General features: G+C 46.6%; 1 gene segment (V, D, J or C); it reads right to left on the bottom strand.

Annotated features, from left to right (window-relative positions):
* Nucleotides 1–14,077, bottom strand: part of LOC685078 (T-cell receptor alpha chain V region) — a 66,009-nt gene extending 51,932 nt beyond the window's left edge. Inside the window, 1 exon segment of the V gene segment in view lies at nucleotides 13,990–14,077. Within this exon segment, the coding sequence occupies nucleotides 13,990–14,062 (73 nt within the window).
* Nucleotides 14,078–14,330: the final 253 nt, after the last annotated feature.

Raw genomic sequence — 14,330 nt, 5'->3', positions numbered from 1 at the left:
TGTCTCAATCTTTTGTTTGCTGGAGTCTAGAATGTACCACAATGGACATGTAGTCAGGTACAAGGGGCACATCTCAGAGTCCTCTGAAGTACAGACTGCATGAGCCCAGGAAGCTTCCTTCATCTATGTGGCTCAATGCCCTCTATATATTAAAATGGAGGCAGTTGGACCAGAGGCTTCCAAGTAGGATTTAGAAACATCCCTACCTACTTCCCATTCAGACTCCCATCTCCCAGGCAGAAGCACTTACAGGGCTGGATGGTCAGCTGAGTTCCTTTCCCAAAGGTGAGTCTGTCTCCACTTCCTGTATTCACACCCTGAGGCAAGCCTTGACATAAACCTCTCTGACAGAAACATACACCCTGAGCTAAAAATGTCAGCACGAGCTCATAACCCCAGTCTACGCTACTGGTCACTTCTTCCTCTGACTTATTGTCAGCATGAAATATTTACCAAGGCAGAGGGCCAGAGAATGCAGGCCCTATATAGGTACTGACTACACCACTGTTCGTGTCTTCTGGACACGTCCACCACGGACTCCCTGGAAGTTCTGTCTACCTGGAAGGGGTGGGTAGCATGGAGGACCTTAGGCAGAGGCACGTAAGAGACTATGAAACAAGAACAACAACAACAACAACAACAACAGCAGCAACAACAACAACAAGGACAACAACGTGATGCTGGTTTGGATATCCGAATCTAAAGGAGGGCAAGCCAAACGTCAGTCTAGAGCAAACACAATACTAAAAGGCACAGAGGAGACCTCGCTTTGTGCCCACTCCAAGTTCGTCCCCATCGCCAAAGCCAGCATGTCTGCACTGTTTTTTTTTTCTCACCGTCACCGATAACAGCAGAGAAACCGGGCTCTCACCAGCCGATTCTTACCAACATGTCTGCTTGGGCTCTCTCTTCATGCTGATGCAGACTGCCTGCCAGCCAGCAGTGCACATCACACCCAGGTCCCAGGCTAAGGACAAATCTAAGCTCAACACCACCATCCAAGGTCACCACTTTGCAAATCTAGACACCGAACAGCAAGCATAATGGTCTGTGGAGATGGCAATTTTTTTTCAAGTTTTAACTCAGTTTTCAAGCTGTGCACCACACCAGTGAATTTGGTGTTTACCCTGCTCTCCAAGGCACTGCATGGAAATTCTTAAGTGGGCCACACCAGTGATCTGTCTACACTGCACCTGGGGCTTTGTTTGTTTCTTAGAACTGAGCCCTTCCTAAGTTAGCCTCTTCAGTATACAGAGAAGCTCAGGTTGGGATCGTGGTAGATCAGAATGCGTTTGGTACTTACAAGGTCTGACTCTCAAAATGGTTCCCAAGCCAAAGATCAGTTTGTTTCCGTAGTTCACACAGCCTCAAACTCCTGTACAAAAACTCTGTGTGGGCAGAGTGGGGGTGGGGTAAGCGGGTGAGGGATGTGGGTGCTGAAGGTGAGGCTCCCCTACTTTACACTTAGGACCCAATGGTGTTTGTCCAGAAAGCTAAAGACATTATACTAATTGCAGAGTCGTACAAACGTGAAATGGTCAACTGTGAGCTGGAATTTGGCTGCTGCTTGCTCTTTACTGCTTGGCCTGGGATAAACGCTGCCCTCCGCACCCTTCGGTGTATCCTTTCTTTCAGGACTTTTCTTGCCCTCAAGTCAGAAGTTCCTTTCATCTCATTAGTCCTATCAGATCTTCCTGTTCTAAATTATTCCGCTCTGCCGAGACGTCCTCCAGCTCCAAAGCCATGGCAACTGCCTCCTCTTAGAAACCTCTGGGAGGTCTGTTTGGAGGGTGAACTCATTACAGCTTCGGCATGGCGTTGGCATATCTGCAGCTGGGAGCTGCCTTAGAGGTGGTCTGTCCCCTTTTTGGGGAAAGCATCCGACTGGGAGCTTTCTCAGTTGCACTTCCCCTGGGTGTACTATGGTCTCACCTTGAGACGTTTCTCTGAATGATTCTAGAATCATTGCAACTATGGGGCCATCAGGGAAGGAGCAGGCTGACAATTACTGGGTCCCCAACTCCTGTGGCTTAGCTCTGTCACTGTCACTCTTAAGAACTCTGAGCTACCTGTGTCCGGGTTCAGAGGAGACCATTTTCCTGGAAGGGGGCGGAGAGAGAGAGGGAGAGGGAGAGGGAGAGGGAGAGGGAGAGGGAGAGGGAGAGGGAGAGGGAGAGGGAGAGGGAGAGGGAGAGGGAGAGGGAGAGGGAGAGGGAGAGGGAGAGAGAGAGAGAGAGAGAGAGAGAGAGAGAGAGAGAGAGAGAGAGAGAGAGAGAGCTTGATCTAACTGCTTTAGCCAGCCTGGCTTGAAAGTGATTGATAATATAAGTGTCTCTGTAAGAGTCTGAGCCATACGGATCCTCAAATCCTCAAGACTTAGGTTTCTAATTTCCAAAGCAGAAACAGAGTTTTCCTCCAGGAACCACAGTGGTTTGGACAGCTGGGAAATCCCAGGTTGGAGAGGCTCCATCCCTGTGTGGTTCTTGCTCCTTCAGTAAGGCTTTCTGCTCTGTGATGCCTTTGGTGACGTGGTGAACATTACAGCTTTAGCCACAGGGAGGAGGACTCTGCCTGCCTTGTTTGCTCATTTCCCTGTGGATACACACCCTGCCTTTGTATCTGTGGATATACACCCTGCCTTTGTATCTGTGGATATACACCCTGCCTTTGTATCTGTGGATACACACCCTGCCTTTGTATCTGTCTGTTACCTTCGTCTCTCACCTCAGAGTGTTTCCAACAGTTCACTGTATTCCAGTTTTGCAAATCCAGACACCAAAAAGCATGCAGCATAGTCCACAGAGAAGGCACTTGTTTTCAAGGTTAAGCTCGGTTTTTTAGCTGTGAGCCACACTGCTGTGTTGGCCTGAATCATGCTTTCAAAGGCATCTAGATAAGCTATTTGACAGGCTCCATTTGGGATTGGGGGAGGAGAACCTGGACTTTCCCCTAAATTTATTTGGTTTGGGTACCCCTGCATGTTCACAACCTTCCCAATATTTTTGCAGTTGGCAAGAGACACAAGGCTGGATTGATTCTATCACCTTGTTCTGCCAGGAGTTCTCTGTCTGAATCTCCGTGTCTCCTGCTTGTCTCCTTGACAACTTATGCTCCTACTGTTTCTTCCCAACACTTCCCCAGCACCCGAAGTTAAAAATCATCAAACAAGATAAAAGAGGAGACGCAGGCATTCTAAGTTCACATGTCACCTTAGCGCGTGATGCCGGCAGCAAAAAGCGGGATTGCGAATCATATTTTCTAGTTATGAGTTAAATATCCAAGGCTGGAGTTCCCCCAGAAAACTCAAATACTTGGCTGCCACCTCCCTCTATCAGCAATGACAGAGGACACAGAAATTCTCTAAGCCTGTGTGGTCGGTCCCGTTTGATCCCTAAAATCGAAGTGGCTGGTTTCCTGATTGGGGTGAAATACTTACTGGGTTTAATAGTGAGTCTGGTTCCAGCCCCAAAAGTCATTTTCTCATTTCCATATTTGGCACAGTGTGCCAAGCCATTACAAAATCCACCATGCTAGCTCTGTAGACTTCCTGCAAGCCCCTATCCCCTTTCTTATTTTGTATTTATTAATTTTTTTATTTTACTTACTCACTTTACATTCCACTCACTGCCCTCCTCCCGGTCACCCCCTCCCACAGCTGTTCTCCCTGATCCCCCTCTCCTCTGAGTGGGTTGGGGCCCCTCAGGTACCCTCCTACCCTGATACATCAAGTCTGTGCGAGGCTAGGTGTATCCTTTCCCACTGAGGCCAGGCAAGGCATCCCAGAACATATCCCGTATATAGGCAACGGGTTTTAGGATAGCCCCCCTTCCTCCCCTGCTTCTGAACCCACATGGAGACCAGCCTGCCCATCTGCTACAAATGTGCAGGGAGGCCCAGGTCCAGCCCATATCTGTTCTTTCCCCACTTCATTTCTTCTGAGCCTACTCCCTCCAACACTTCAGCAACATCAAACTCTCTCCTAACACTGCCTGACCCATCCACTGAGACTGTCATCAGGAGAGCTTGGCAGGTGACACTCTGCTAAATTTGTCTTTAGAGAGGACAGGAACCCCCTTTTCTGCCTGTGCCTGTGCCTAAGCTCAGATACAAGCCGGGGACTCCTGCCATGCTTCTCACACCTCGACACCTCCCCAGATTACAGTTTTTTTTCCTGAAGGTTCCCCGTGTTCCCACATGGCTTCTGTCCCTCTTGCCTCAGTTGAATCATCCCTTTACCCTCTGCTCCTGAGGTGTGTACTGTGGTGATGGGAGCAAGACAGGAGGCGATTGCTGCAAATGTCCGTTGTCTGTTCCCCTCCCCACAGAAATGAGGACCTGCCCTGGCATAGATCGTCCTTAGGGGACGACAAGGGGCCTGTGCAATGATCTAGAGCATTCTAGGATCAGGGGAACCCAAGCAGCAAACTTTTGATAGCTCCTGCAGGTTCAGGATTCTACAGAATGGTGATGGAATTTTTGTTTGTTTGTTAATTTGTTTTTACTTACTTGGAATGACGGTCAAACTTGTCCCTTTCCCGAAATACAATTTCTGGTTTCCCGTGTTCCACCGTGATAGGAACCTCAACAAAAACCAGCAGAAGACAGAGCTAAAGTCTACACCTGGGCCCCCCGTGTGGGCAAGTGGGGAGTGACAGCCTGGTTGTCACTTTCCCTGAAAGGACACCTGGCAAGGGTATTAGAGGGGGAAAGTTCCAGGGCTTAAAGCACCGGTGACCCTGTGCTGCTGGAAGGTGGCTTCCTCTTGGGAGGGGATTAGAAGGACAGCTCATGCGCCTTTGCTGTGGCTTCCTGTCTAATTTAAGTGTAGGCCACTTGTTTTTATGCTTGGGTATTTACATTTTTTTCTTTTCTAGTCTTTTATTTTTAAGGCTTAATTTCTCTCCTGCTGATCATACGGTTCTAAAACACATTTTAAACCTAGGATTCCTTATGAAATCTCTTGGCTCTGGGGAGGATTTTATTTCTTTATTAAACTTCTAAAACAGTTCATTCTCCCCACGTTAATCCAGACTGAGGCTAGCATGCTGCTGTCCCCCACCCCGCCTCACTTCTCAGACATCTCAGTTCTTCCGCGCCCGGCATTCTCTCCACCTTGCTTAGCTCATTTACGGTGAGAGTGTGGTAGCGGACCGCAGGTCTTTTCCTTTCCACTTTCAAGGCCCATACCCACCACGGCACCATTTAAGGACAAACCTGTGTGTTTGCTTTTCATTGACCTCTTTTTCAAGTCCAAGTTAACAGACCTCAATTTCTTCGACTTTACGTCCTCATCAACCCTGTCACCGAGCTCCATAGTCATGACTATGAATCCCACCTACCACACTCCATAGCAGTGGTTCTGGACCCCTTTGGGGCTCGGAGGACCCTTTCACAGGGGCCACAGACCAGATACCGTCTATATCAGATTTACATTATGTTTCACAACAGTAGCAACATTGCAGTTATGAAGTAGCGACGAAAATGGTTTTGTGGTTGGGGGTCACCACAACATGAAGAATTGTATAAAAGGATCCCAGTATTAGAAAGGTTAAGAACCACTGCCCCACAGGCAGCCTTGCAAACTTACTTGGAATGACTGATAAGGATGTCCCCTGCCCAAACACCAGCTTGCTGTTAGAGGATGTTACACAGCAAATCAACCCTTTACAATAAACTGTCAGATGCTTCTTGCAAAGCAAAGATCCCAGGCTTTCGTGATACAACTTCAAAAGGCACCTCAGGTCCTGCTCAGTCTATGAGGTCTGAGTAGGGGACACATTTTGAACAGACTCTGTCAGGAATAACAGGACACCCGCAGGGTACATGCAGTTCTCCTTGGTGGCATTAGAACCTCTGGCATACTGCAGGTTTTAAAGGGCGACATCGAGCTCCCTGGTCTCCTCTCATCTTTGTGATCCATCCCTCTACCCTAACAGCATTTCCTTCCGTCTCTCATTTCCATCTCTAAGCTAGCCTGGTGACACCAGGTCCTCAGCTTCATCGATCTACCTTCTTGCAGACAGCATAGGCTCACCAGCACATTGTGATTGAAGGGCTAGAAATGCCAGGCTCTCCAGAGCCGAGATCTGGACTCCCCGCACCTTTACCTCTGGTCAGCCTGTTGTTCTCATTTGTCTGGCTAATGAGGAGCTGACCTTTCTAAGTGGATGCGTTTGGCTGAAATGACAAGTGCCAGAGAGCTAACAACAAAGGCTGTGCTCCGGAGGTACCCTTGGCCTTTCAGACCCCATTGGCATATTTCAGTCAATTGGATCCCGAGCTAAAAATGTCAAGTTCTCAGTGTTGGCACTCATACTCCTGGGCTTGGGGAAACTTAACAACAACATCAATACCACCACCACCACCACCACCACCACCACCACCACCACCACCACCACCACCACCATCATCATCATCATCAAGAACAACAACAAATGAGCAATATTGTTACAACCTGGACTCTACTCAAGAGAACCAGGCTTCGCTAGAAGACACCTTTCACATTTGAGACATTGATAACAGCCCCACACTGAAGCAGAGCAGTATTGGTAACAGCCTCGCTCCATGCCCACCTCGTGTGATTCTGTGCTGCTAAGGTCAGATAAAAAGCATGATGATAGGTATGTTCTCCACATACCTAAGACTCTGTCCTATGCTCTCTGCCTGCAGAAGAGTAGCTGATTCAACACAGGGCTGGCCACATGTCTCTTCATGAGAAGACACTGTCCTTGGTGGAGATCCTAGGGTAGCAACTATAGTTCTCTGTTACCCAACTCCTGATTCAGCCCTCTCAAGCTACACCAAAAAGCCTATTTCTTCCTTTTAACTGTTTCCTCTCCTGCTTGCCATTCATCGAATTTATTATTTCTAAACACCTACACCATCCAAACTCCAGGCTGTCTTTAATTCGTATCTATTTGGCTCCCACAGGGTTCCCACAAGGAAGATCTAAAAGCCCTGGAGTGGGAAAGTGAATGAAGATGTCGGGGACATTGAGTGGGGCTCCTCCAGCTTGTGTCTCTTTCCATATATGGGCTTCGCCACACTGTCTCATATCTCTCTGCAGAGGGAGGTTTTACAACAAACGACAGAAGGAATTTTATGCATCTTAAAAGATAGTCACATCTCCCTCTCTTCCCAGCAGGATCCAACAGCAAACTCACCAGAGCCAAGTCTTCCTATCTGTTCTAATTATTGGCAAGGATACAAGGAACCATGAGAAGAAAGGCTTTGAGCCACGGATCGGACATCCTGGAATTAATTGTAATCCTTTGCCGGTGGTTTCGGTGATGGGGCATGGACATAGTGGCCACTCCTTTTTGTCCATCCTTTTTCTCTTTGCAGTTTTGCCTTAATAGATGAAGTCGGATACATGCAGAGAACATGGGGGGATTTGATATGAGACCGTATAGTCCCAACCAGATTTCTGGTTTTCTTTCTCTGCTTCATTTAAAACCCTTCCGAACTGAATATGTATGACACATCTATTCGTACCCTGTTCTGATTATCTCTCTTCATGTGGAGGGCACCAGTGGAGATGGCCTTTGCTGGGTCAAGAACAGTCTGAGGTTGCTGTAAGGGAGACCTTTCTGATAGGGATGCTGGGAAAATGTAAGATAGGATTCTCAGGAGTCATCTGGCAAGGGCTTCTCCTCCTCCTAAAAGTTAGAGCCTCTCTTCCAGGGAAGGCTGTGAGAGGGGTAAAGATTCTAGCTTTCTCAAGATCAGCTTCATTCTGACAAAGGGAAGAGAGTTATCGGCACTGCAGATGACAGAGGACCTTGAACAACCATTAGTTTACTTAGCAAAGCGTGGCCCAAAAACACTGTGCAGTCCTCTTAAACCTGGTACCAGGGATCCCACCTCAGAATTCCCATCATGGTGCCATGTCCTTTCTCACTTACTTGGATGGACCCTAAGGAGGGTCCCTTGTCCAAACGTCAACTTTCCAGTGCCAGCTCCAGTGTTAGCACTGTGACAGGGGCCTTTACAAAAACCCTAGGTGCAACCTAGAGGATCACAGATACCTCTACGACGACACTAGGTGGAACCCTGGGCCTCACAGACACCTTTACCTTTTAGTTTTAGGGAAAGTAAACTCACCGAGAAAGGCCTGGGCCTATGAAGCTGAACACAATTCTCTGAAGGTCAGGAGACCATTTCTACATTTGGCTCAGAGACACTGACGGGCTTCATCCAGGGCCCGCCCCCACCTCTGTGTCCTCTGGTTTCATAATGAGCCTTACTGGTTTTTCCGTGTTCAGTGTCTCTCTTCTAAAGGTCTCATTTCCATTTTACAACATCATTTTCAGGACGATTTCTCTATTTGGTTTTCAAGGCATGTCCTTCCCTCCCCTCGAGGTGTCACACATTTCTGATGACAATGAATTGATTACGAGGAGACAGGAGGAGAGTGTTCCGCCATTTGGAGGCTGACTAGAATTAGATGAGGTTTAGATTCCAGCCTTGAGAAAGCACTGTCTCCTCAGCTCCCTTCTCGCCCCAGCACAGGATAGGGAAATGCCGGACATATTGAACTGAGCCTCCCTCCACACAGTGTTGCTTTCTGTCTGTCTTGAACTGACAGAACGGAAGCAACAGCCCACAGGAAAGCTCACCTCTGAGCTCTATTCTTACACTGAGCTATCTGTTAATATAATTAGCTGCTTTGGGACGACTCTCAACCCAGGAAAGATTGGCATCCTGAAATCTCAGCAGAGGTGTGTGACCTGGCACTACAGTGGAGACAATAAGAGGGGTCCCAAAGAAACATTCCTGTAGAGTTACTTGAGAGAGCTGTAAACTTCATCCCTTGAACACAGGAAGTTCCTAGTGCTAACAGTCATAGCCATGGGAATCTGGGGGCTTTGTTAGTGGCTAGATGCCATGGAACTTTGCAAAGAACAAAATTCACGAGGTTTTATTCCACGGCATACTTTGGTCCTTTAATTCATTTTGACTTTTAAACTTAAACGTTTTTAAAAACTAAATTTATGGTAGATGTTCTATTTGCCCCTTTAGCAATTTTTTTATTAGCCAAGAGTTAAAGCTTGCTCACTGCCATTAGGAGGGTGCACAAAGAGGCTAAGAAGTATGCATCTGCTTTGAGCAGAGCAGTCAGGGACTTGCGCAGCCCTTCCTATCTGTTTACTCTCTGAAACCCTCTCCATTAACCTATAGACCATAAGTCAAGTAGGATGATTGCTCTTAGCTGAAACCCTCGGATGTGTGGGTGCCCAAGAGCGGCTACGGCAACAACCTGTGGTCTGTAGACAGAAGGAAACAGAACTTCTTAGACCCCAGCCTTGCCTTGAAGTCACGGCAAAGAAAAAGCCCACTGCACGGAGGAACCTTGCATGCAGTGATGGTCCAGGGTGCCTGGAGGATTGCCTGGCTTTCACAGCTGTTTCCTTTGCATGACTAGACTGGTTTACCAACATCATAAAGTGTGGAAGCTTTTATAAAACCTCAGGCTCCAAAGAAGCCAATGAAGAGCTGAGAGGGTGTCTTGGCTTTTCCATTCTGGAAAACCCAGCACAGAATTCTGCCCTAATGTATTTCTTGTAAGACAGCAAAAGTTAATACCTACTGCCTGGTCCCCAGCCTTGTGTGCCCACTGAGGCGTCCTGCTTGATAAGCACAGGAATGCTTGCAGTTTGACAGCGCCATGTTTGTTTCTTATCTCTATAGTCATATAGAAATAAGCCAGATAGCCAGATAGCCACATGGGCCGATTCTGCTCCTGTTGGGCAGTGCATCAACCATGTGGTACGCTCTCTGCAGCCTGGGTGCATCCCAGACTGTGGTAAGCTGTGTGCCAGAGAACTTCACTGTTGCCTCCTGCCTCAGTACATCTTACCCTGAATCATTCCCTGGCGTCCCTTTCCTGGAGCAGGTCCTTTTAAGAGGTTTGCCTGGGCCTGTTTCTTAACACCCTCACTCCAGTGTGACTCTTCTCTTGATCACAGAAGACAGTGCTGAATAAATGAAACCAGGAATCTGGCTTTTATGCAGCCTCCAGGGTGCTCCACTTATATCAGAAAGGAGACTCGTGCCCTTCAAAGTTTTCCTATTTTCACTTTAGCTGGATTTTAGAACAGGTCAGTCTTGAAGTATATTCTCAAAATCCACCGGCAACACAGATCTTTTTTAAAAAAAAAAAAAAGTGTCTCAATAGCAACCACGGTGACTTTTCTATAACGATTTTACCTGTTTCCGTACGCACACATCCTAACTAGGGAGGGGCAGCATTGTATGTGAAGCAGAGACTGCCTCTGCTCGGCTCTCCCAACTAAGAGGAAAGACAGATCTCTCCAGTCTCAGGTGAACACAATCACAACCTGAATCATTAACTTTGTTAGCAAGAAGATAAAAGGGGTTAAGTGCTCTTCCCCAGTGATTCCCAACAGTCTCTGTTGTAGAGACCTCAAGTGCTCTAGGAGGAACTGAGAACAGTTCCTTTAAGAGAAAGAATGAGAAGGTTAAAAAAAAAATCTTTAGAATTCCCATCACTAGTTAATGAAATTACAGGGTCCCTCCTCATTTGGGGGAAGTTTTAGTATCTACATTATTTTTGACCCACTAAATTTGCATAGTCACAACATGCCAATTTCCTTTCATTCTTTCTAGAAAATCCTTTCTGGCCTGAGCTTCATCCCTCTGGATCCTGTATTCAATTTGCCTCCCTGTACCAAAGATCTCATTTAAGATGAATAATTGGGCTATCATTGGCTAGAGGCAATTTAGTCTTTGTACAGTGGCGTTGGGGACCACCTCTCTGTAATAAATCCGCTCAGATTTAGAAGCTAAGCTGGGATGCTTTGGAGGGGCAATGCTTGGAATGAGAATTGCCCGAATGCCCCCCTGTGCCGTTCCCGCAATACTTACTTGGATTCACAGTTAAGAGAGTTCCTTTCCCAAATGTCAGTTTGTAGCTGGTACTTCCTGTCCCCACAGCCTGGGGAGGCTTTACAAAAACAGGACCAGGGCTGTTCCTGTAGCAGGGCCCTGTTGTTCTCATCTTCGCCCTAAACTACAAGTTAGCAGATTTTTTGAGAACAAGCCTGGGAGAAGCGCAGCAGGTAAGATCTGGGCTTTGAGAGGCCAATGGAGGGTGATGATATATAAACTTGAAATCTCTATATCTGTACCTATATCTCTAGTCTTAAATAAAATTTTTAATTGCGCTTTTTATGACTAAGCCACCTTCTTCATTTCGGTACGCCACTCCCTTCCTAATTGTTTTCTCCGGCTTGGTATCCGTGCAGTTTCTAGTTTATTGTACTTTTGGGGTCACTATTTCTCTGCTGTTTATTGAAGTTGCATACAATCAACTCCCCGGTTTCTGGTCCCACAAGCCTCTTTCCTCTCTGTTGGGGGAGCCCGGCAGGTTCCCAGCAGTCAGGTCTGCTGTGGAAAAACGACAGGAGCCTCAGAAAACCAGACAGGGGTACAGTTGCGTCCCTTCCTCTTGCCCCTTTGTCCCTCACAATGTCTCCATTGCCAGTTGTGGACATATATCAGGTATTTTGGGTTCTTTGTCGGACATTTAATGTCTTTATTTCTTTCCTTTCATAGATTTTAACTTTTTTCCTCTCACCCTTTCATCCAGCCCTTACAGAGCTTTCCATAAAACAGCTGGATTAAAAGAATCTTCACACTTAAAAGTCTCCCCAGTGAAGTTAAGCTGGCTTCCTACTTAAAGTTTTTGGACCAACTCTTGGGTCTCCACTTCAGGGACCCAGTACTCAGCTCTAAGACAGAAAAGGTTAAAAGGTTCACGGAGAAGCCAGGGAGAAGCCTGTTCCCAGAAATCCTCTTGCCGCTCTGTGCTTAGGTGGATTTTATTTCTCAACGCCCTTCATCCCCCTCCCCGCCAAACCCCACAGCCTCATTGTCAGGATCGCCACTAACAGGGAGCTCTCTTCAAAGTCAACCCCAGAGGACACTTCGCACATGCCCTCTAGTCTTGACAGAAGACAAGGCATCCCTCTCCTCTCAGTTTCTAGTGCGACATGAGGGGATTAGGAGACAATCGGTTTGCCCGTCTCTCTCCCCCACTCCTCCTGCCCCTCTTTGATAGCTTCAAACTATTTATAGAAACGCCCCTTTAGGTTAGAGAAATGTACTAAGTTTCTAATCGCTTCATCATTTTCCTTGCTGTCTATTTATCGTGGTCATATATTTACAATCTAAATTTCCATTTTGGGAGCTCCCTAATGCACTTTTCTATTACTTTCAGAACACTGTGCAGAATGACAAACTACCCGAAGCAAAACAAATCACAAGGACTTTTTGGGGCTAGAGACGGACATTTCTGCTCAAGACAGGTCTGGGATGAACATCATTATGACTGTTCCAGGCCGTCCAGACAACTGGGCAAGGAGGCTTGTGGTGTTGACAGGCTCTGTCGAAGGAGCTATCTACTGAGAATCGTTCCTCGGGATTAATTTGGATTTCCTCTTTAATCTACTTCTCAAATGTCAGTTTCCTATCTTTTTTTTTTTTTTGAACCCCTCTGGCAGGGAAAGATTAAGGTAGATCTCAGGAATGTTTTTTGAACCTCAATGGATATTTCATCTTCACACACCTCATAAAGTTAAAGGGACCAAGAGAAAGGAGACTGTAACACTATTGAGAAAGAATTTAAAACAGTTCCTTGAGAAGTATGAGAATTATAAATAAAATAGAGGTGTGTGTGTGTGTGTGTGTATACATATATATATAATTTTTTATTCTCATTACATTTCTAGTGTTTGGAGAGCTCTAAATAGCCAAACCAGTCTGGAAATGTAGCAGCTGAGATGCCTACACCTTGAGGCCCTGGAGACCTAGGCCAGCATGGAAATAGCTTTCTGTTTATACTGTTTTAAGCCTGAGGAACTTTGGGAAAGTCAAATGAAGGCAGCAGACTGCTTATGAGGACCTTCTGATTCTGGCCTTTCTAATGTAGATAAGAATTCAGCCATGCAAATGGATTTACTTTGAGAGACCCAGTTGGGTAGCTAGTATTCTGGAATTGTGAGGCAATGTTAACCCCAAATCATTGTTAGGGACAGGTTTCCATTCATGTAGAAAATGGAAATTGTCTCACAAAGCGAAATTTCAGTGACACTGAAGTTAATCGAAATTAGGTTTGTTCTGTGAATGGCGAGGGTGAGTGCAAAACCTCCCTCTGAGCCTCGTGGGATGACGAGGAGGTCATTAACACACGTGGCCTAAGAATCCTTTTTATACTTGCAAGCTTAGTGGCCAGTTTGTCAGCAAGAACACACCATCGAGAGAGCAACAAAAGGGTCTCCTCTGATGCCGGAACTCAGTCCAGGCAAGGGTGCAAACATTCCGGGAGGACCCAGTTAGAACACGGCACCAAGCGCCATGGGGGGGCATAGTTTAGAAGCTCATGGTCCTTTTGACTCATTTGAAATTTGCTTTGAATGTTACCACTACCCTAAATATCAGCTTTTCATCACTGTCAGTCACCAAAGGATCTTACAGAACTTTACCTAACTAGCTCTGTTCTAAGAGTTCTCGTTACAGAGTCCAGATAGCTCATTTCCTAATTGTGCCCACATAGAAGCCTTGGCTAGTCAAGAATGTTAGAGCAAGGTGATCATTCAGTGACCAGCATGCACCTCGCTGTCTCCTCTTGGGTCAGGTCGCCCATGCTCCGACCATCATGACCTTGGGTCCAGCCTGTATTCTCCTCTCTCTCCCTCCATTCTAGATGCATTTTGCTCCCGAATATTAAAACTTCAGTTCAGCAGCCATTAGTCAGACACAATCTTTAACAGAAACAGACTTAACATTTCCAAGTGCCCGAAGGCGTTGACAACAGTCTTAAAGGCTCTCTTATTGGGGGCTGCCCACAGTGCCATCGTGACCAGATAGAAACACAGTGGAAGATGCTAATGAGTGGACAACGCAGTTGTTCCTCATTTGAAGGTGATGGCTTATGTTTAAAAACAAGTAGCTGCCATCCAAACGTACCTGGTATAACGCTCAGAGTCGTTCCTTTCCCAAATGTCAGCTTATTATTGGCTCCGTAGTCACACAATGACATATGACTCTACAAAAACTCAGTTGTCCAAACTTCCCCTAAGCTTTGACATTTGCTTGTTGGTCTAGAATCCTCCCCGATGAAGCCAGCATTATACAATGAGGAGCAGTGGTGGGATTTTTGGACTATCTTAGGCCTTCCCTTTCCTTGAGGTTATGGTCACTTTTCTGGGAACAGGTTAGCATCCATCCCCTCTATCCGTGTCTAAATTCCTCTTCACTCTCTACCATTTTATAAGAAGGAAAAACAGAAGCACAAAGAGTCACTTGAT

Source organism: Rattus norvegicus, chromosome 15 (genome assembly GCF_036323735.1).
Source record: "Rattus norvegicus strain BN/NHsdMcwi chromosome 15, GRCr8, whole genome shotgun sequence".
Lineage (NCBI taxonomy): Eukaryota > Metazoa > Chordata > Mammalia > Rodentia > Muridae > Rattus > Rattus norvegicus.
This window is presented reverse-complemented; position numbering and strand designations above follow the sequence as displayed.